Source organism: Vulpes vulpes, chromosome 16 (genome assembly GCF_048418805.1).
Source record: "Vulpes vulpes isolate BD-2025 chromosome 16, VulVul3, whole genome shotgun sequence".
Lineage (NCBI taxonomy): Eukaryota > Metazoa > Chordata > Mammalia > Carnivora > Canidae > Vulpes > Vulpes vulpes.
Window position 1 is genome coordinate 57,014,574 of NC_132795.1, and position 22,728 is coordinate 57,037,301.

Consider the following 22,728-nt stretch of genomic DNA (forward strand, 5'->3'; position numbering starts at 1 on the left):
CATCTCCTACCATCCCTTCGTGCTCCCCAAGCCATTACTCTGCTCCTGGCACACAGCCTCCTCGCAGCTCCCTAAACCTGCCACCTATGTCACCTTTGCTGTCCCTCTGTCTGGAATGTTCTTCTCCCAGATATCTTCTTAGCTAGCTTCCTTCCCATCCTCATATCTTTGCTTAGATAAAAGCTTCTCAGAGATCTTCTCTGATGATCTTATTTAAAATTGCTCTCTAGCCCCACCCTACACTCTGTATCCTCCTTCCCAGATTTATTTTTCTCCCTAACATCCATTACTTTATATTACACTGTATGATTTACTTTATTGTGTTTCTTATCTGCCTCTCCCACCATGAGAATATAAACCCCATGAAGGTAGGGTTGTGTTTTGTTCATTGCTTTACCCCAGCTACTTAGAAAAGTGCCTCTCACATGGTAGGTATTCAGGGAGTATCTGGATGGGTGGGTGGGTAGATGGATGATTGAATGGAAAGATGGACAGATGATTAGATAAGATGGATGGATGGATGGAAGGATGAGTAGATGGGTGGTGCATAGATGGACAGATGGATAGATGATATGGATGGATGAACAGATTGGGGTCTATGTAAGAGCAATACTGTGATTTATAAGAAATATATATATTCGGTCATTCATTCAGATGACCAAAATATACTTTTCATATATTTGGTCTTCATCTACAATTCCTGGCTCACAGCTCTCAAAACCCTTGAAATTTCCTGACTAATAAGAGCAATGGGTACACCTTGTGTTATAATATTTGGTTTCTTGTCCTCAGTTCCTGAAAACACTTCAGAGACCTCAAGGCGGCATGAGTGACTTGTTCACAGCACGTGGTGAGTCCACCACGGCTGAGTTGACAATCACAAGGTGACTTTGGGAAATACCTAAGGATGGGGGCTGGTTATTAGGGGAACCAACCATGAACAGAGGGTTGGAACTTTCAGCCTTACCCCCTGATTTCCTGGGAAGGAAGAGAGGCTAAAGGTTGAATTAACCAATGACCAAGGCCTCTATAATGAAACCTCCATAAAATCCCAAAAAGGAGAGGGTTCGGAGACCTTCCAGGTCGGGGAACCAGAACACTTCCATGTGCCACCGTGCTGGGCCCCAAACTTCAGCAAGAACAGAAGCCTCTTTGTTCAGGTCCTTGCCCTATGTATGTGTTCATCTGGCTGCCGATTCATATTCTTTAATTTCCTTTTTAATAAGTCAGCAATCTTGTGAGTGAATGATTTTCTTGAGTTCTGTGAGCTACTGTAGCAAATTAATCAAATCCAAAAAGGGATTTGTGAGAGCCTCTGATTGAAAGCCAGTCAGTCAGAAGCACAGAGAACAACTTAGAGTTGTGATTGGCCTCTGAAGTGGAAGGTGTACTCATGGGACTGAACCCTCACCTTGGAATGAGATGCCATCTCCTGAGTAGATAATGTCAGAATTGGACTGAATTCTTGGACCACTGCTGGTTACACAGAATTGCCTGTGGATGTGTGGAGGCCTCCCCCAGTGCATGCACATGTGGAACCGAACCCGAGTTCTATCCGGTGCACAGCACAGCCAGTCACTGAGACATGGATTATGCATCAAGGAAAGAGTTTATTCACGAGACAACTAAACAAGCCTCAGAACTGCTACCCAGAGGGTTGGAGGTTGGGCATGTGTAAGGACAAGGGGTCAGCATGTATGTTGAATGAACTATGCTAACTGGATATAGGGAAATGCAGGTGGCTTCTTTTCTGAGCAAGCACATCTCTTCATGGGATACATGTTCAAGAATGTAAGCATGACGAATTCAAGGAGACCTCGGAGTGTGTCCTCACTCACAGGGATAACTTTTGTTCACTCCCGGTCCCTTCTGCACAGTTTCGAGAATCCTTCCTGGATTACTCCCATCTTAGCCACTCCGGTAGTTGGTCAACTTCTGCAAAACAGGGTCATAAGTCAGTTATGTTAGCCTAGGCTTTTCTTGCAGTAGGAACAGTCAAGCATTTGCCACCTTACCATGTTGGTCACACACACATACACATCCATTGGAATTGGGTCCAAGAACCCAAAAGGCTTAGACTTTCTGGGTCTCCAGCCATTGCTAACATCATGGGAACTAGTCTTCCCAGAAAACAGTTTCCTTCTCTTCCCACTATGGTTTCATTCAGTGGTGAGGAGGAGGCTGTGTTCATTCAAGTGATTTAAGAAACTAAATTAAGACCCAAAGACTAGCGGTTGGTCTTCCTTTGTAAAAAAATCTGTTATTTTGGGGATCCCTGGGTGGCGCAGCGGTTTGGCGCCTGCCTTTGGCCCAGGGTGCGATCCTGGAGACCTGGGATCGAATCCCACGTCGGGCTCCCGGTGCATGGAGCCTGCTTCTCCCTCTGCTTCTCCCTCTGTCTCTCTCTCTGTGTGCGACTATCATAAATAAATAAAAAAAAAAATTTAAAAAAAAATCTGTTATTTTGATGTCAATACTTATCATCTATTCTTTCCGTTTCATAAAACAGTAGTGCACCCAATAGAAAACTTGACAAGTATAGACAGGCAGAAAGAAGGAAAACATAACCACATCCCCTCCAGATAGAGGGGGCTGCTGGGGGCCTTACTCTGTCTCCCCCACTTAGATACGAGGTGAACAAGTGTATATGGCACTTTTATCCTGCTTTTCTCACCAAAGTTGGCATAGATGTTTTCCATACTAATCCAATGACTGGCTCTCGGGAACACCTTTTTGATAGGTACTACCTAAAGTTCTCTCAAGTGGAGGAACAGGTGTCTTTGACCAGTCTCCTAGCGCTGGACCATGTTAACCATGTCCAGTTTGTCACAACTATAAATTCTGCAGCATGAAGGGATAACTTTCAGTAATAGCCTTTCACAAATCTCTGACTCTTCCTTGCAGGGCTCTGGGGATGGAGGTCAAATCTGGGCGTGAGAAATGGACTGCAGGCCAAAGACCCCTGAATCTGGGCTGATGAGAGAAGGGGTGAGGGCAGAGGTGAAGGGGGGAAGGAGTTACAAATCAGAGTTTATTTTAAGATTTCATTTTCGGTAATGTCTACACCCAAAGGGGGGCTGGAATTTACAATCCCGAGATCGAGTCACATGCTATACCAACTGAGCCAGCCGGGTGCTCCAAGCACAGTTTATTTTAAAATAAAGAGGTTTGGGGGCAGCCCAGGTGGCTCAGCGGTTTAGCGCCACCTTCAGCCCAAGGCGTGATCCTGGAGTCCCAGGATTGAGTCCTGCATCAGGTTCCCGGCACGGAGCCTGCTTCTCCCTCTGCCTGTGTCTCTGCCTCTCTTTCTCTCTCTCTCTCTCTCTCTCTCTCTCTCTCTCTCTGTGTGTGTGTGTGTGTGTCTCTCATGAATAAAGAAGTAAAATCTTTAAAAATTAATAAATAATTAATTTTTAAAAAATTTGGAAAAGAGATATTTTAAATGTGGCGCAAGCTCAGCCTAAATTAGCATGAATATTTAGGCCTTCTTGGCCTCCAAGCCCATCTGTTCACACAGAAAATCCTGTCTCTCAGAAACTTCCTTCCCAACCCAAGCGTTTCTGGAGTCCCCAGGGATTGTCCTGGGCCCCTACAGGTCTTCCTTCTATCATCATTCAATCGTTGCAAGCAGAAATCTCCCTACCCGGAGTTTTCGTAGTGGGAGACTTGTATTTTGCCTCTGCTAAACCAGGGTTCCCTGGAGGCAGCTAGACCAGGTCCGGCGGAAAGGAAAAAGGAGTAAGTTTACTCACTTCCGTGGCACCATTGGGACCTTCCCGAAGGTTGGCCCCTGGGCGTCTAGACACGCGGGAGCTGGCATTGGTGGCGCTCTTGCTTCCCGTGCCCCATCCTTGTGTGTCCTGTGCGCGGCCGGGCCTGGCGTGCTGCGGGGCACAGAGGTGCTCAGTGAGAGTCTGTGCATCTACCGGCTTCGCGAATGACCCCCCCCCCCCGCCCCCGCCCCAGGCTGCAAATGCACCAGCCGGGTGCGCACAGGGCTCAGGGAGGTGAGTGGCAAAGACACAAGCCCAGGAATGCTTGGAGGCACCAGCTTCCCTCCCCGCAGCCTGCCCACCTCGCAGGTGTGAGAGCCTGGAGGGGCCCCTGCGGTACCCCATTATCTTCGTGTCCTACCGTTTACCTCTCTTTCTTGTTAATGGCTTGTCTAGGGTCTCTCTCTTGCTAGGTCCCCATGGCTGTTAGAACAGAGACTGTGTCTTCCCTCAAGCTGACCTGAGCTTGTACTCTGTGACAGGCAAGGGGGAAGGCAGGCCAGGCCCTTTAGGATATGAATCCTAGGGGATCCCTGGGTGGCTCAGCGGTTTAGCTACCTCCTTTGGCCCAGGGCGTGATCCTGGAGTCCCAGGATCGAGCCCTGCATCGGGCATGGAGCCTGCTTCTCCCTCTGCCTGTGTCTCTGCCTTTCTCTCTCCCTTTCTGTGTCTCTCGTGAATAAATAAATACAATTCTTAAAAAAAAAAAAAAAAAAAGGATATGAATCCTAGTGTTTCATAGTTTACCCCCAAATCTGCCCTCAGTCATTAAGAAGGGAGAATAGGTACCCAGAGACTAAAAGTATATTAATGCTAGAGTAAGAACCCCTCACGCTTTAAGCAATGATTCCCAACCTCGACTGCACAATAGAATTAACAGGAGATCCTTTAAAACTCCCCAAATCCAGGTCATACCCCAGCTCAATGAAATCCCAGTCCCTGGAGACACATTGGACCTGTCCACCCATCAGTAGTTGTTGAATTTTCCCAGGTGATTCCAACTTGCAGACAAGTTTGGAAATACTTGTTTAAGTCCTGGGTCCCTGGTATGATCCTCAGTTAATTAAAATCTGTTAAATGAACAAATGAATGAATGAATGAATGAATGAATTTGTGATTATGAGGGACGCCTTGGTGGCTCAGTGGTTGAGTGTCTGCCTTTGGCTCAGGGTGTGAGCCTGGGGTTCTGGGATCGAGTCCTGCATCGGGCTCCCCGCAGGGAGCCTGCTTCTCCCTCTGCCTGTGTCTCTGCCTTTCTCTCTGTGTCTCTCATGAGTAAATAAATAAAATCTTAAAAAAAAAAGAATTTATGATTATGAACCTTCACACCCTCAGCAAAGGCTGGTGTGTCCCTTTCCAGGATCCCAGGCAGTGGCCCTGCTACCCAGTCCTAATCCATACTCCCTGTAAAATTAAACAGGAGTTTTGAAATTCTCCTTACTTTTCCTGGGAGTGGTTTTCAGTTTCTACAGCTGCATATTTAATGTCCCTAAATAAGAGAGTCTAGAAATAGAAACTGTTTTTCAAATACAAATCCTTTCCCAACTCATCTGAAATGTCACCTGTATCCTGGGGTGCCGCCCTTGTGCCATTCGAGCCCCATCTGTGGCCCCCCTGCGGTGTGCCCGGCCCTGCTGGGTGCTGGGGCCGCATCCCTGCCCTCCCAGTGGGTACACTGGACGGGAGGACAGACAGACAGTGATACCTACACGAAATGGGTGATTTCAGAAGAGTGCTGGTCAGCACTTTGAGAGAGAAAGAAGGGATTCTGGAGAGAACAGGGGGGGCCTGGTTTAGCTGAGGGGTGTGGGGACTGTCCTCTCCGCAGAAAGCTCTGATCATACATCTGCTGATGCATCTACCTATTCAGCGCCCCAGATGCTCCAGGGGACCGTGACCACATGGGCCCTGAGCACCCCTTCCTACCTCCTGACTCAGGAGCGGGCTCTTCGGCTGGCCCTGTCCCAGGATGATCAGCTCGTAGCGCTGGGTGAGCTGGTCCAGCTCCTGCTCCAGTGCCCCAGCAACAGCCCTCAGCTCCTCAGCAGTCTTGGCCTTTGCTCCCTCCTCCAGGTGCGTCCAGCTCTGCCGGAGGCTTCTCAAGTCCTGCATAAGGGAGAGGCCAGCCCCAGCAGCACCCAGCAGTCGGGCAACTTTGGTCATGGGCATAACCGAGGCTCCAACAGCTCTCTGCAGTCCTCCCGTCCTCCAGAAGGGGATATGGCTCATGGCCATGAATTTATTGACCTTGGCCATGAAGCCACAATTGGCTTTGGCCATCTGGAAGGCCCGAAGTTCCTTGAGGTTCTTGAAGGCTCTGACACACTTATCAATACACAACAAAGCAGCGCTGATTTCAGAGCACCCCCTTTCTTCAGAGCTATCATGTACTGTCATGGCTGGAACAGGCACCAGTCTGCTGGCTCTGTCTCTGGCTGCCGAATTGCTGTTCCTTTCTAAGATACTTGTCAACGTGTTGGTGGCAACAGCTGCTACCCCCAGGCCCAGCCCAGCCGCTGAGAGCATCAGACTCCCCCCTACTGTCACGGGTGCCAGGGCAAAACCCAAGATGCTCATGACTCCAGAGACAGTGCCTGAGGAGCTGGCCACCAGGCTGGTCTTGGTGAACGTCTTATGCATTGCATCAACTTGGTCTGCGAGAGCATGGAGTTCTCTGATATTCTTTTTCAGCTTATTCTTCTGCAGGGGAAACCAGTAGAGAAATATTTTTTCCTCCTCTGATAGGTTTTCCAGCATGGATGCTTCCTTATTTTGCATCAGCTCTTCCATCAGGATATGGTGCAGCATGTTGGCCTCATCCCTGTGGACAGTCCACATCATGTGATTATTTCTCCTCCTCTGGGATTATTTTTCCAACTCTCACCAGTAAGCTAAAAACTTCTAGGTCAGCTGAGTTCTCTGACATACAGGGAGCAGGGCCTTGAGAATTAAGGTACAATGGGGGAGCATCGTGAGAGAGGGTCCCTCTCTGTGGCCAGAACCCCTAGGTGACCGTGTGTCACACAGTTGAAGCAATCCCTCTGCACGTCCAGACTGGCTTCCTAGTCTGTTCACCCATGGGCAGCTCTCCTCTGGCTGATATGGAGAGTAATGTGATGAATACAATAAACCCTAAGAGCATTCCTGACTTTTATAATATTTTCTTAATCAATCTATATATATATGCACATACATATATAACTTATGAATATATAACAGCTTGTGAGATAAGAGTCCTAACAACCTATAGAGGAGATGGCTTGATTTTCCTTTTCTATGTTAAAAGGGGATCTATTTGGGGGCGCCTGGGTGGCTCAGTGGTTGAGCATCTGCCTTCGGCTCAGGGCATGATCCCAAGGTCCTGGGATCGAGTCCCTCATCAGGCTCCCCTCGAGGAGCCCGCTTCTCCCTCTGCCTGTGTCTCTGCCTCTCTCTGTGTCTCATAAATAAATAAATAAATAAATAAATAAATAAATAAATAAATCTTTAAAAAACATTTAAAAAAGGCAGGGGTGGATCCACCTGGAAATTGTGGTTGCTTCTGTGGAAAAGAGCCGGGGAGCGGGGAAAAGCTTTGAGGGAGATTTCTTTTTTACTGTTTGCCTCTCTGTTCCTTTGAGGTTTTGTATCATGGGTGTGTATTAGAATTAATTCAGAAAATTAACAAAAGTAACCTACACTTCCAAAGAAAAAGGAGGGAGACCCTCCAAGGGGACCCGAAATATGAAGTCTTCCATAGAGGAGGGCTCATTGTTTGCCAGTTGGTTTGACAGTTTTGTGTCATTTTGGAAACTGAAAGTGGATTTCTAACAAGAGTGGTCATGCTTAGACACAGCAGCTTCTACTCTTTTCACAGACAAGTGGGAGAAGCCGGTAGTCTTCAGAAGAAATGATGAAGAATGGAAACATGTACAACTCAGAAAATTCCCCCCATTAACTCAAATGTCTCTTATATTTTGGAGAAAAGACCACCATCATTCCATTTTCCTGCGGAATCGGTTCGGTCTAGCTCCGGAACAGCAGAGTTCTGCAAGCACTACGTTTAAGAATCACTGCTGGATTGGGGGCTTCCCAAGTGGATGCGAGTGGGCCGTGCAGGACGCTTGTAACCAGAGGCCTACAGCACGAAACAGAATCCCTGTTTTGTATGATTTGTATGACCCTTAGGTGTGTTCCGGTCTGTCCAACTTGAGTACCTACCGCAGAGCAGGCACAGGCTCCAGGGATACTGGGCTTTGGGAAAGATGGCAGGGCTCATGGGAAAACCACACTAAGGCCAAGCAGCCCCAAGGCCTCCAAAAAGGAATTGTTGACAATGGCTTTAGAGTCCTCTGCTCCCTGAGCAAGGCCATCAGCAGCCTCAGGTGGACCAGCCAACTGACCCCCGTCCAGGGAAGTGGCAGGAGCCCTCGGACATCCTTCCCCGACACCACGTTGCTCTTTAACAAAGACTTACTTAGAGTTTTCTTTGGGACATCTCCGTAACCCAAAAGTTCAGCCCACCTCCAACCCAAATCTTAGAGTTAGAAGCAGAAGGCTCCCCAGCTCATCTGGGCAGAGGTGGCGAAGAGGCGTCCAGGCCCCTGCCATAGCTGGGAGAGTGGCCAGACTGCTTTCACAGGAGCATCTCGACACATATCTGGGCTCTGAGAACGAATGCTGCATTGGCCCGTGATGCTCCCTGCAGGTCCACCGAGAAGGCCAGTGGCCAGCTGCCACCTGTGCTCCGTCAGTGGGCCCAAGCCTCCGTCACTGGGCAGGCCACTGGCTTCCCTGGGCGAGGGGACTCTCCTACGGGACGATCCAGTGTGTGATGGAAGCAGGGTAAGAGCACAGGACGCCAGCTTTCCAGAAGCCTCTAGTTGGCCTCACCTGCTGGTTGAGGTCACTATTGCCTCGAGAAAGGGAAAACCACCTTTCTGCCTCCCCCAGAGCGGGGAGACCGGCCGGGGCGCAGGCGCAGTGGAAGCGGCCTAATCAACGGTGGTCCAAGTTGGGCTCAGCTGCCAGCAGCCAAGGTGAGGGGCTTTGTTCTGAGTGATCCTGGGGATTACTGAGCGCCGAGAGTGGGGCTCTGACCAGTGAAGAGGGGCGGATAAGGGGGGGCTGGGCCCAGGTCAGAGGTGCGTGGAATGGCCTGCTCCCATCCTAAAAGAGTGGGCAACTGCAGTTTGCACGTCTCAGGAAGATTTTACCACCAAGAGCTTGGGGGAGGCCCTGCAGCTCATTTTGTAGGACTTACGGACACTTGGGCCTCTGCTAGGCCGGCCGCAGGCTCCATCCCAGCCCGTAGAAGGCTGCAGCCCGGCACTACCAGAGACCCCAGATGCCCAGGCAGAGGCTGTGAAGAGGAGTCCCAGGAGTTTGGGTCTCAAGGCCTCAACGTTCTGGTGACATGAGCAAGGAGGGAGAAAAGGAAACCAATTCTGCTTCTAGGAATCCATTGGCCAAGAGGCCGGGGACCTCGGCACCTATTAATGTGCTTACCAAAGGTTTTAATCAAAGGTTTTATTTTATTTATTTATTTTTTTAAAGAAATCTTATTTTATATTTCACTATTCTTTTCTTTTTTTTATTATTTATTTATGATAGTCACAGAGAGAGAGAGAGAGGCAGAGACATAGGCAGAGGGAGAAGCAGGCTCCATGCACCAGGACCCCGATGTGGGATTCGATCCCGGGTCTCCAGGATCGCGCCCTGGGCCAAAGGCAGGCGCCGAACCGCTGCGCCACCCAGGGATCCCTAATCAAAGGTTTTAAATTTGCTTTCCTAAGAAAATGTTTTATGAGGATGTGTAAATCCCCCACCCCCACCCCATTTCCAATGGCAAAGGGCGGTACACGAGACAGCATGACCAGCTCTTCAGCCAACTTGGATGGAGCACATTTGCCCTACCGTGGAGCTGGCAACAGCCTAGTAACAGAATCTGGGATATTAACAATCAGATTTCCTTCTCCCATTCAAATATCCTGGGAGTCGGGTCTGTGCCAGACGCTATTCTAGAGGCTGGGATTTGGGCCCCAAGCACATCTGCCCAAACTCCTGCCCTCACGTTCGCACATTCTGGTGATTTCCCCACCACATCACCGTTCTAGGATTACCTGTCCAGACCACTTCTCTGCACCAGCATCTCCCAAGCCTTTGCATCAAAGAGTATGTAGTGCATTTCTTCTCTAGTCATATTGTCCCGAAAATGTTTGATGATGGGCCACCAAAATGGACTATCTAGTTATAACATTGGGGATAAAAAAAAAACAAGGTTAGGATACATAAAAAATCTTAATGTCCGGAAAATTTCACATCCTTTTGGCCTAATGATTTTAACCAAACAATTGGTGAAACTGGTGACCTCTTAGGTTTCTAGTGGCAAAGCAGATTGGTGAAGGGCTTTTCAAATTGTGATATTACATGTTAAGTCACCAAGTCTTCCGATAATCATCCAATAACCCAATGACAATCACAAAGATGATCAAAGTCATGTCATTTTTATCACAATCTACAATCCTGGCAGTGTTGTCCAGTCTCTGCTTAAACCTCCGTAGCCATGAGTTCATTGGCTGGTTAGTTGTTTTAACCAGGTAGGTGAAAGGTGACAGAAAATATCACTGTGAGACATGCTGCTTTGGGATATTGATTATTTTGAGCTGAAGGCACTCGAAATACAGCAAATGCAGGGAGAGGCTTTCTATGAACTCCCCTCATCTGCCTAAAAACAGATCCTCCAAAAAGAGCTCAATTGTCACAGATCGCCAGCCCTGGGAGTGTCAGCAGCCTCTTCTCCCAGGAGAGAAGGCTGGAAGTCAACACCCAGACCCACTCTGTCACAAACCATCATATCTCCTGCCTGTTCTTATTAGGGCCCATTGGTCTTTCCCAGAAAGCATTTACTCCCCCCTAAGAGACCTACCTTCTCCTCTCCTACCCCCTTTCCTATTAAATTGGTATTTAAGATAGAATTCTAAGCCACACCCGGAAATTACTCATTTGTCCCCTGGATCACTCCCACATGTACATGAAGTATACATGTTGATAAACTTCTGTTCGTTTTCGCCTTGTTAATCTTTTATTACAGGGCCTTGGGCTAAGAACTCAGAAGGGTAGAGGGAAGATGATTTTCCTCCCTACACAGGCAGTGTGGCACACTTATGCTTGTTTAAAGACTCTTATGTTGCAGCTTTTCTTCTGGCTCAAAAATCACTTTAAATATATATTTCCTTTTTTTTTTTTTAAAGATTTTTTATTTATTCATGAGAGACACAGAGAGGCAGAGACATAGGCAGAGGGAGAAGCAGGCTCCCTTCAGGGAGCCCAATGCGGGAGCCCAGGGTGCTGGGATCACAACCTGAGCCAAAGGTGGACGCTCAACCACCGAGCCACCCAGTTGTCCCCAAATATATTTCCATGTAATTTGACGAAGATTGCCCCCACTAGTACCATAACATAACTATCGATTTTGTTCATTTACTTCCCGTTATTTTCAAATGCATATTCTTTTCTACAGGTTTTTAATAACATGCCATGACTATATCTGTTAGAGTTAAACTATACTGTTGTCCACACGGCTACTCCATGCTATTTCATGTGTACCTTCATGTTTATAGAAACGATCCTTATTGTGGCACTTTGGGGGCTTCATATTTTTGTCATTCATATGAGTCCTTCCATGTATAATGCCACCAACCCCGTCCTGTCCACTGTGGAGGCTCTGGCAGTAACAGGGCCGGTGATGGGCTCCTGTGTCCCCCTCTGCTTTCTGGGTGCAGGAGCTCCCCTGCAGGGGCCAGGAGCTATTTGTGTTTCTAGTTCAACTTTATAAAGGATGTTTCCTGCCGTCATAGTAAGTGTAGTATGTGTATATATATATGAGTCATTGAGGAGGCTCAGGATAGATTCCTGATTAAATCCAAGGACCTGCTACTTTCCTGCCCAGCAGCACCAGATGGCTTCCCAGCAGCTCTGTTTTCATTTTTCTTTGAAAAATGAAAGAATTGTTGCCTCTTTGCATTTTGTATTCACTTATTTCCTATGTACCTCAAATTGTTTTGGTGCTATTAGGAATAGTATCTTTCAATGTTGTGTTTCCTAACTCGCTTTGTTACTCTATATAGAAATATTGTTCATGTTTAACACTCCTCTGTGCTTCAGAAGTTTTACTGATTATAATAGTTATTGAATGAATGTTTCATGAATACATAATGCAAGGTTGCTTTCTTATTTTTTCAATACTGATTTTTCTTATTTTGGTTCCATGCCTTGTTGGGTTAGCTTGAATTCTTCAATTATTTAATGTTATGAAACTGGCTCTAGTATTTCACCGTTGCCAGCTGTTTTACAAAAACTGCTCTTCATCATGCTAAAGTTTATGTTTTATTTCTATATTTAAATATTTTTAGTAGGGTTATTTTCAGACTCTAAGGAGATGATCATAATTTCTTTACTATTTATCCCATGAATATAGTGTATTGCATGCATAAATTTCCATATATCGAATTGTCCTTATATTCCGTGAAAACCCCAACTTGGTCGTTGCAGATCTCTGTAACTATGCTACAGATGTATATTCCCTACTGCATTCAATATGTTCATCTTAGGGTCATAAATATTGAGTTATAGTTTTCTTTTCATGTAATCAAGGCTTATTATTAGTGTTATATTCATTTATTTCATAGGATACACTCAATACATACTGCACTTTCTGTTTCTTAGGCAATTCGTATGATGTGAGAATTGCTTGTTTTCTGGAAGCTTAAAAGAACTTGTAGATTTTCTTATGTTTGCCACATCTTCATGGGATGCTTTTTATTTTTATTTTTTATTTTATTTTATTTTTAAGATTTTATTTATTTATTAATGATAGTCACACAGAGAGAGAGAGAGAGGCAGAGACACAGGCAGAGGGAGAAGCAGGCTCCATGCAGGGAGCCCGAAGCGGGACTCGATCCCGGGTCCCCAGGATCGTGCCCTGGGCCAAAGGCAGGCGCCAAACTGCTGCGCCACCCAGGGATCCCCTGCTTTTGATTTTTAAAGGTTTTTAATGTGATTAGTAAATGTCTCTTCTCCCTGTGCCTGAAACCTGGCCCCAGCCTTCACCCACACCACTTCTTTTTTGAAGATTTAGGGGTAATAACAAAATCCTTGATATTTCAACTTTGGTTCTCATTTTCCATAAGCAAATTTTCCTTATGTTCTTTGAAAAGATGTTTCACAGAGGAAGAACTACAAATGGCCAATAAATATATGAAGAGATGCTTAACATCATTAGCAGCCTCCAAAAATTCACATCTAGGCCACAGCAAGATAACCATCTCGTTGACCACTTAGGTGAAAGTTAAAAGAATGAAAGCATCCCTGGGACACCTGGGTGGTACAGTCGGTTAAGCATCTGACTTGGCTTTGGCTCATGATCTTAGGGTTGTGGGATCAAGCCCCGTGTAGGACTCCACATTCAGCACAGAGTCCACTTGAGTTTCTCTTGCTCTCTGCCCCTCCCCCACTCTCTCTCCCCTCTCTCTCATTCTCAAATAAATTAATCTTAAAAAAAGAAAAGAATAAAAGCATCCCATGTTGCTGAGAGAGAGGGGAATATGTATTCTGAGGCACTTATTTGGAGCAGGGAGCAATACTCGGAAGGCTGATTTGGAGTATCTCAAAACATGAAGTGCATATGCTGAAGCTCACATCACAAACACAATGGCTTCTGTACACTGAGAAGCGTGTGTAAGGCCTTCACCAGTTCCTTGAGGTGATCAAGAGAAATGGAAACAGTCTGAAATACCATGTAGGGTATTGGTGTTTACATTAAAACACACTGATATAAAAGAAAGACTTACAGACAGGAAAAAGAGCAAAACCAATCTATGCGAACTGACCTGGAAAGAGACACAGGATTTGTTATGTAAAAAAATAAATAAATAAAAAGGCAAAGAACATGATCTCCATTTTCAAAAAAAATTATACGTGGTCTAGGACTAGGGGAAAATTCTGGGAGGAGGTATACCCCGTGGTGAGCCGGCTTAGCCTCGGGGAGAGAGGCTGAGGTTGGGGGGAGGGAAGACCTACACCTATACTTTTCAATCATCCATTTTACTGATTTGTTACAGAAACCATGAGCTCCATTCACAATGAAAACACCTCCATAACGAGGCATCTTTAGTCCTCACCGCCTGGTCACGACAAACTCTCCAGCTAAATAGTAAGCCCTCTAGCGCCCCTCCCTCCTGCTTGTGCTCTCTCTCTCAAATAAATAAAATCTTTTTATTTTTCTGTTTTTATTTTTATTTATTTTTAATTTTATTTATTTATCTGACAGAAACAGGGAGAGCACAAGCAGGGAAAGCAGCAAGCAAAAGGTCAGAGAGAAGCAGGCTGAGCAAGGAACCCAGTGTGGGGCTCGATCCCAGGATGCTGAGATCACAACCTGAGCTGAAGGCAGACGCTTCACAGGCTATACCACCCAGGAGCCCCTAAATAAAACCTTTTTAAAAAATTAAAATAAGGGCAGCCCGGGTGGCTCAGCGGTTTAGCGCCACCTTTGGCCCAGGGCCTGATCCTGGAGACCCGGGATCGAGTCCCACGTTGGGCTCCCCGCATGGAGCCTGCTTCTCCCTCTGCCTGTGTCTCTGCCTCTCTCTCTCTTTGTGTGCCTCTCATGAACAAATAAATAAAATCTTAAAAAAAAATGATTAGCCCCAAATAAAAAACCCTATCTTAGAATCATTAAAAAAAAAAATTAAAATAAAACAGAACTGTTGCTGACTATCTTCCCAGTTCTGGCCTAAAATAGCTCTTGGGGAGATGAGTTACCTCATTTTGTGGGAGAAAGTGAGAGGGAGTGAACAGGACCAAGGCCCGGTAGTGCTGGGTCTCCTTGAGATGGGCCCATATCTTTCCAGTTTTGTAAGCATCTCTGAGACTTTGTGATTTATGCCTTTAGGATTAGACGTAAGTCTCATTAATCATCATATTCCATATTCCATATCATTTCTTTTTTTTTTTTTAAAGATTTTATTCATTTATTCATGAAAGACATAGAGAGAGAGGCAGAGACACAGGCAGAGGGAGAAGCAGGCTCAATGCAGGGATCCTGACATGGGACTTGATCCCAGGACTCCAGGATCACGCCCTGGGCCGAAGGCAGGCGCTAAACCATTGAGCCACCCAGGGATTCCCTCCCATTTCTGTAGTTAGAAATGTACCTTCTTGCGGGAAAGCTCAGAATGTCATACTACCTGGGAGGAAGTAGCAACTCTTCTCCCAAAGAGGGCCTCCTCTGATTGACTTAGATTCCCCAACACTGAGGGGCCACGGCTGTGGCCACCTCCATTCAAGGATCCCACACAAATGCACAAGCCCTCTCTCTCTCAGCTTCCTGTCTCTACCCCCCAAGAGTGAGGTACTGGCCTATCCGTGTTGCCCCCTTCTTCTCTCATTGGTTGGGCACTTCCAATTCACCAGCCAGAGGCCAGGGTGCTCCTGAGATCTGGGTTTGAGTTTATAGGGAGAGAGGCTCTCTTGGGTTAAACCACATAATGAAATCTACATTGCCAGAGAATTCTGCTCTGGAGATTCAAGTCCAAGCCAGAGAATGACAGGTGCTGTTCTGCTTTCCCATTGCCGTGGTCTCTTGTGCTAATATCTCTTTCAAGGATCACTGATTGATGGGTGTGGCTGGACTGAGACCCAGTACAGGCATGTCTTGGTTCCTGAACACACAAGGTGACCTCCAAACTCACCACAAAAGCCTACCAGTTGAGAGTTGCAGGGATCAGTGGGGCCCATGCAGACATTGCATCTCAATCTGAATCTATACTCTGATTTGAGGTTCATAAAATATGGTCCCTGTAGCTAAGGGGCCCTGGATGGGATGTCTCAAATCATGAGAGGGGTATGAGCTGGATCTTGTGGGAAAGAGAGTGGAAATGAGGCCTTAGACCCTCACCTTCTCTTTAGGAACTGGGATCACTCATATTGAGGGCCCCAAGTCACTTGCCAATCTCAAGCATGTCTCATTGTAAGTTGAGACTGTGCTGTGAGCAGAAGAATCTACTGAGGGAAGGGGAATGTTGCCTGGGCAGATTCCAGGGGATGCTGTAGTCAGGATGCTCTGATGGCTCCTTGGCACTTCTCTCTCTACAGATGACAAAGGGTCCTGAGCCAGAAGTGATGCAGCTTTACCTCATAAAGAGAAAAACAGACCCCACAGTCATTCAGAGGGGCAATAGCCAGACACCTAGGGAGTCAGACCTAGGAATTTGTAAACATATGGCATCCGTGGAAGATGGTGAGCCAAGAAGCAGGGAGAGAGACAAGGATGGAACCATGGGAGCCTCTAAAACTCAGAGGAAGTTGCCCAAGAGGTGGAAGTAGAGGGAGGGACCCAGAAGTTTCTTTTCTGTCTCCATTATCCTGCGGTGGTGCTGGACTTCTGGATAAATGGATGCTAGATGAATGGATCAAGTTGTCAGCTTCTCTTGGCAATTATTCAAAAGCAACAAAGAAAGGATACAGACATCATCTATTGGAAACTATGGAAAATACTCCCTACTCAGCAGGGAGTCTACTTCTCCCTCTGCCTGTCCCCCTGCTCATGCTCTCTCTCTCAAATAAATTTTTAAAAATCTTAAAAAAAATAAACTATGAAAAATAGGTAATATTTTCCCTATTTTTCTAAAGGATGCCAAAGCCAGAAAAATAAGTAGGACTTTGGCAGGAAAAGGAGAAGTGATGCCAATAATTGTAAAAGAAGAAGAAAGAAAGAAAGGAAGAAAGAAAGAAAAAGAAAGAAGAAAGAAAAGAAAGAAAGAAAGAAAGAAATCCCTTTTCAAGGTGAAGAGCATTCCCAAAGTGCAGAAATAAAATCCCTCTTTAAAATAGTGAGAATATGGGCAGCCCAAGTGGCTTGGTGGTTTAGCACCGCCTTCGGCTCAGGGCATGATCCCGGGGTCCCGGGATCAAGTCCCACATTGGGCTCCCTGTGTGGAGCCTGCTGCTCCCTCTGCCTGTGTCTCTGCCTCTCTCTGTGTCTCTCATGAATAAATAAATAAAATTTTAAAAAATAAAATAAAATAATGAGAATAAAGTGTACAAGTTGGCACCAAATTCGAATGGATCCAAGAATCAATGGACTAAATGAAGTAACACAGTGAGACCAGCCGTATCTGTAGGAAGCAGTTTGTCTTCGAAACGGAGAGGAGAAGAGAGTCTGCATCGTGAAGTTTGAAAACTACCTGATTCCACTGTCTGCGGGAGACAGAAACAGGAACTTATGTAGAATGCCCACATCAGAAAGAACTGTTTCCCTGGCATGGAACAGTCCTATCCTCTTCCTTATCTGAGTCTCCCATAAACAGCTGTTCCATGAAAACAGGCAACCAAAACAAGGTCTACACACAAAAAAATTATTAACTCAACAACAAAAAACAATCAGCCTCCCATGGGCAAAGGACTTGAGTAGCTGTCACTCCAGAGGAGATATACAAATAGTCAAGAAGCCCATGAAAAGATGCTCAAGTCACTTATCATCAGGGAAATGCAAATCAAAATCACAATGAGATAACATCTCATGCCTGTTAAGATACAGATTATTAAAAACAAAACCAGAAAAACAGAAAACAAGTGTTAGCAAGATTGTCAAGAAATCAAAACATTCGTGCACTGCTAGTGGGAATGTAAAATGGTGCAGCCAACGGCTTGTCAGATACCCAAAAGATTAAAAACAGAATTACCATATGGAATTACCAGCAATTCCACTTTTAGGTATATATGCAAAAGAACTGAAAGCAGGGACTCCAGCAGACATTTGTACTGGCATGTTCATAGTAGCACCAGTCACAATAGCCAAAAGGGTAGAAACAGCCCAAATGTCCACCGATGGATGAATGGATAAACAAAACATATGGGATATGGAATAGACATGCAGAATGTATACAATGAAATATTATCCAGCCTTCAGAAAGACCGTGAAGTTCTGACATGTGCTGCAACATGGATGAACCTTGAAGACATCAGGCTCAGTGAAAGAAGCCAGACACAAAAGACAAATACTGTACGATTCCGTTGGTATGTGGTTGTGAGAGAAGTCAAATTCATAAAGATGGGAGGTAGAAGAGTGGTTGCTGGGACCTGAGGGGCGAAAGGGACGTTGGTGCCTAATGGGCACAGAGCTTCCCTTTGGGAAGATGAGAAAGTTCTGGAGATGGCGGCCAAACACTGTGAATGTACTCAATACTGCTGAGCTGTACATCTAAGAAATGATGAAAATGGTCTACTTTATGTGACATATTTTACCACAATAAGAAAAATATGTTCAAGGGCAAATTGGAAACTATAAAAACAAAAGCAGAAACAAATGGCAGATAAAGAACACTCTCCAGAAAGGTGTTGCCCAAAAGATGATGAAGATTGTGAACAATTAAAAAGGGGGAAAAAAAAGGCGCCTGGGTGGTTCAGTCAGTTGAGTGTCCAACTCTTTGTTTTAGTTCAGGTCGTGATCTCAGGGTCCTGGGACCGAGCCCCACATCCTTCCTGCTCAATGGGGAGCTTGCTTCTCCCTCTCCCTCTCTCCCTCCCTTGCTCGTGCTCTCTCTAAAATAAAAGGATAAAATCTTTTTTAAAAATGCAATAAAGGCAAAACTCCAACTTCTGCTAATTGGAATTCCCAGAGAAGACTAAAAACCATGAAAAGAACAAATATTTGAAGTTAAATTGCAGGGGACACCCAGCTGGTTCAGTCAGCAGAGCGTGCAACTCTTGATCTCGGTTGGGGTCACGAGTTAGAGCCCCACACTGGGTCTGGAGACGACTTAAAAATGAAACCTTTAAAAAATAATAGTTACAATTCAAGAAATCATTCTGGACATAAAGGAGCAAGCAAAGTTATCAGACTCAAATAGAACAAAGGGACCCCTGGGCCACCGAGCATGTGGGCTTCAGCCTTTCCATAACAGCCCTCAGGCCTAGAGCCACGAAGCGGCGCCTGCAAGCTGTTGGTGACGATTGTGAGTGTGTCTGTGTGGGACAGTTTTGCAATGTCTATGTTCTGGTTACAAATACATATATTTTGGCATGTTATCCCTTCTTAGGAGCCCAGAGAGGAACATTTGATTCATAATATCTTAGGTTTACTTCTTAGAGTCTACCCAGAAACTGATAAACCGTCTTATCTTTTTAGCCTTTTATTCAAAACCTACATACATATACGTTTTACTTGTAAGAAATCCAGACGCTTCAGATGCTTAGAATAAACATCAGAAAGAGAACATGCGGCATCAGGGGGGCTCAGCGGTTGAGTGTCTGCCTTCGGCTCAGGGCGTGATCCTGGGGTCCTGGGATCGAGTCCCACATTGGGCTCCCCTCGAGGAGCCTGCTTCTCCCTCTGCCTGTGTCTCTGCCTCTCTCTATGTGTCTCTCATGAATAAATAAATAAAATCTTTGGGGGATAAAAAAAGAGAGAACATAATCCCTCTTGATGCTGCCACCCATGATAATCACCATGCAAACCAGTATCTTGACTAGTGGAGTGTTTCACACAGGCCTTCCCATGCATTTTCTCCCATGTGGCCTCAAGCAATATTTGTAAGGCAGGTGTGTTTCTGTTTCTCACATTTTACAGCCCAGGGAGGTATATAGTTCAGTCTGGTGAAGTACTTACTCGGGCTTGTCTCGTTGTGCGCAGAGCAGAAGAGTCCAGGTTCGTCATCTCCAAGGTTAGTCTGCTCTGAGCCTCGATGCAGGGTCCCCATAACTTCTAGGACCTTCTCTCTAACTTTGCAATTGTAGGCAGATAAGATGAGGCACCTTTGAACCGGGCTTCCAAGGGTCCCAGGGAGCGGCTGACTCCTGTCCGCTGTGCCACCTGCGTAGCTGACAAAGAGCTCAGTGACTACGTAGCCATGTATCACACCAGGCTGGGAGGTGCATAACTATTTTGGCTCTCTCCTCAGGAAAACACACACACACACACACACACACACACACACACACACACAGGAAAACACACACACAGAGACACACACACAGGAAAACACACACACACACACACACAGGAAAACACACACACACACAAACCCCTGTTATGTGAACACCTCAAAGGAATGAGTGTATTTACCCTGCAGCAGAACCGGGACGTGGATGGATCCCGAGGCTCCGTCCACCAGCACTTCCCAGGCTTGAGCATGTACCCATGTCCCCATGACTCAGTTTCCCTCATCTCAGACAGGGCATGGAGCTCTGCCTTTCTAACCAAAGTCCCAGGGAGCGCTGAGGCTGCCGGCACGAGACCACACTCTAGTCCTGTGGTTCTCAAGTCCAAGTTCCAGCTCTTTCCCGTGGCTCCAGGCCCAGTCGGCCTCACCCTATTTCCTGCCTCCACCTCTGTGTTTATTACTGCACAGTCTCCTGATCAACAAAAGGCCCATATCCAGAAAATATAAAGAATGTGGATAAATTAAAAAGAAAGTGACACAGGGGGGCGTCTGGGGGCTTCCACTGAAGGAGTGTGCCCTGCGTGGGGCACTGGGCTGCCACGTGTCCCCAGATGTGGAATCCACGTGGCACATCCTCCTCCATCATCACTGTCAGCTCTCCGTCACTACCCTGGGACCGGCCAGTTTCCCTGGTCTCTCCTCCTCCTCGGGCAGAGGGCCTCTCTCTCTGCAACACTGTGCCTGGCAAAGTAAGGAGCAGCTTTACTCCTTCATCTACTGACTCTCAGGCCTGGGCTGTCCCTAAGCTCCCACTGCATAAACGGGCAGGACTCGGCCTCTGTTGGCCCCGGCTTGTTTATTTCTCCACCACAGGCTGAGATCTGTTAGCTCCAAAGCCCACTGGCAGCAAACTCGAATTTTTACACATCCAGTGATTTTTAAAATAGCCCAGACAAGCAGATTTTTCACCATTTAGGGCCTGCCTACCTCGTATGCCCTGTGAAGCCTTGCCAAACAGCTGTGATCTATTGGCAACATGGGACCTTGCTGTTATAAGACCCCCAAGCAGCTGCAGATGCCCCCCCACTCCACCCCCTGGGGGTCCCCTTGCCCTCCTTTCCTCCCACATGGGGCCTACCCCTTTGCCATGAGCCTCCATAGAACAAATACTTAAAGTCATTTAATAAAATCTAAATAAAAACTCATATTCAGGGTGCTCAGGTGGCTCAGTGGTTAGGCGTCTGCCTTCGGCTCAGGTCATGATCTCAGGGTCCTGGGATCGAGCCCCACATCGGACTCCCTGCTCCATGGGGAGCCTGCTTCTCCCTCTGCCTCCACCTGCCACTCCCCTGCTTATGCTCTCTCTCTGTCAAATAAATAAATTAAAATCTTAAAAAAAAATCTTGTATTAAGCTAGAAATACAAGGAATAACTATCACTAAATATATCTGAAACCAACAGCAAAATCACACTTTCACATAAGACATAAAAGCGTAAAACATCCGAAGAATATTTTTCATAATGTAGGATTCATAAAGGCCATTCCTAGCATGGCATGAGCTCTAGGTACCTGGAAGGAAAATACTTGACTATGTCAGATTTTTAGCACTAGTCAAGTTCAACGACAAATGAGTTTCTGAAGAATACGTTTGTAGCACATTTCATTCCTGGCTGCTAACAACTTCAGTGGACGCCACCCAGTTTAATCAGGAAAGCAACGTAGGGAAGAATACGAGCCATCTCAGGACTAAAGAGAAGGACATCAGTCAGGAGACCCCCAGTACCCGGGACAACAGTCCCAGGATCACCTGAGGAGTGGGCTGGCCAGAAGGCCCTCACACCGTGCTGGGATCTTACTTGCTGGTGGCTCTGGATGCCCAGTGGAGCTGGTGCTGTTATCCTCAGAACACCTTCTGGATGGATCTTACAATCAGAAGACTAGCGCCGGTGCATCAGTTTGGTGGACTCTGCATGAAGAGAGGCTGGGAAAGAGTGTCTGAGGTCTGCGGTGTGAGGCAATCTCTCCAACCGAAGTGTGTTCACGCAGGGAACTCCCCCAAATAGAGGCAAAGTGTCTAAGAGGCAAAAAAGAATAACAAATGTCCACTATGGCCAAATCCTTTGGCTGCCCAGTGTCAACACAAAACACACACATACACACACACACACACACACACACACACACCTTTAAGTAAACAAATTCACAGAAAAAATGTTAGATGCTTTTCTTTTATATGCTGCTCTTATCCTTCATACAAAGATTCTCTCTTTTCTTTTAAAGATTTTATTTATTTGACAGAGAGAGAGAGAGAGAGAGAGAGAGAGAGAGAGAACACAGGCGGGGAGAGCAGCAGAGGGAGAAGTGACTTACCGCTGAGCAGGGAGCTCAATTCAGGGCTTAATCCCAGGGTCCCGGGATCATGACCTGAGCCCAAGGCAAGTGCTCAACCAACTGAGCCACCCAGGTGCCCTATAAATTCCCTCTTTTCACAAGGTGATCAAGACTCATGGGTTACTGCATCCAGCTCCAAACCAGCTTCCAATTCCAACCCAGCGTAGAGCACCCGTCTCCACTCTGGCTTCTGGGGAGGCTGAGAAGTGAGGGTGTGATTCCAGTGCTCGGTGGCCAAAAGTTATGCAAATATCTACCAGGGTCAGTTTCAGTTTCCTTTCCTCCACCCTGTTCCTCCCCCCCCCCCATTTCCTTCTCTCTCTCCCCCTTCCTTTCTCCACAGGGCGGTCGCCACTCTCCCGTAGAGATATCAGAGAACTCTGTCCTGCTCAAGACAAGAAAACAAAACACAAAATATCTCAACACAAAATATCTCCACAAACAAACAAAAAAGCCCTGCTCTGGTCTCATTCACTTGCCTTTCTCATCCTTAGGAATTAAGAAAAAAGGAAATCTCCAAATCTGCTGTGCTTTGTCCCACCATTGGGTCTGCCTCTATTTGGGGGAGTTCCCCGCATGAACACACTTCTGGTTGGAGATTTGGTCTGGCTTCTGGGGGTGGGAGGGATGGCCAACAGCC

The 22,728-nt window shown here is 46.4% G+C and overlaps 1 protein-coding gene across 4 annotated transcripts; it reads right to left on the reverse strand.

Annotated features, from left to right (window-relative positions):
• Positions 1 to 1,590: 1,590 nt before the first annotated feature.
• On the reverse strand, positions 1,591 to 22,383 carry APOL5 (apolipoprotein L5). 4 transcript variants are annotated; one of them, XM_026010959.2, is made up of 7 exons: positions 22,068 to 22,383; positions 21,554 to 21,771; positions 19,423 to 19,634; positions 9,875 to 9,998; positions 5,700 to 6,594; positions 3,753 to 3,884; positions 1,591 to 1,935 (listed from the first exon to the last, which is right to left on the reverse strand). In XM_026010959.2, exons 3-7 carry the CDS (start codon positions 19,511 to 19,513, stop codon positions 1,909 to 1,911), a joined length of 1,269 nt encoding a protein of 422 aa, XP_025866744.2. In that variant the 5' UTR covers positions 19,514 to 19,634; positions 21,554 to 21,771; positions 22,068 to 22,383; the 3' UTR covers positions 1,591 to 1,908. The 4 variants fall into 4 exon arrangements, with proteins under 4 accessions (XP_025866744.2, XP_025866745.2, XP_072599001.1 ...); XM_026010960.2 differs by having other exon boundaries at positions 19,423 to 19,626; positions 22,068 to 22,365; XM_072742900.1 differs by lacking the exons at positions 21,554 to 21,771; positions 22,068 to 22,383 and adding an exon at positions 19,879 to 20,053 and having other exon boundaries at positions 19,423 to 19,626.
• Between the last annotated feature and the right edge of the window lie 345 nt (positions 22,384 to 22,728).

Excerpts from the sequence above, each read along its gene's own strand:
- APOL5 (XM_072742900.1), bottom strand. The coding sequence starts at position 19,963 with ATGGGGACATGGGTACATGCTCAAGCCTGGGAAGTGCTGGTGGACGGA. Across the intron at positions 9,999-19,422 it reads GCACAACGAGACAAGCCCGA|ATAGTCCATTTTGGTGGCCC; the intron begins GTAAGTACTTCA and ends TGTTATAACTAG. Across the intron at positions 6,595-9,874 it reads CAGAGAAGTGGTCTGGACAG|GGATGAGGCCAACATGCTGC; the intron begins GTAATCCTAGAA and ends GACTGTCCACAG.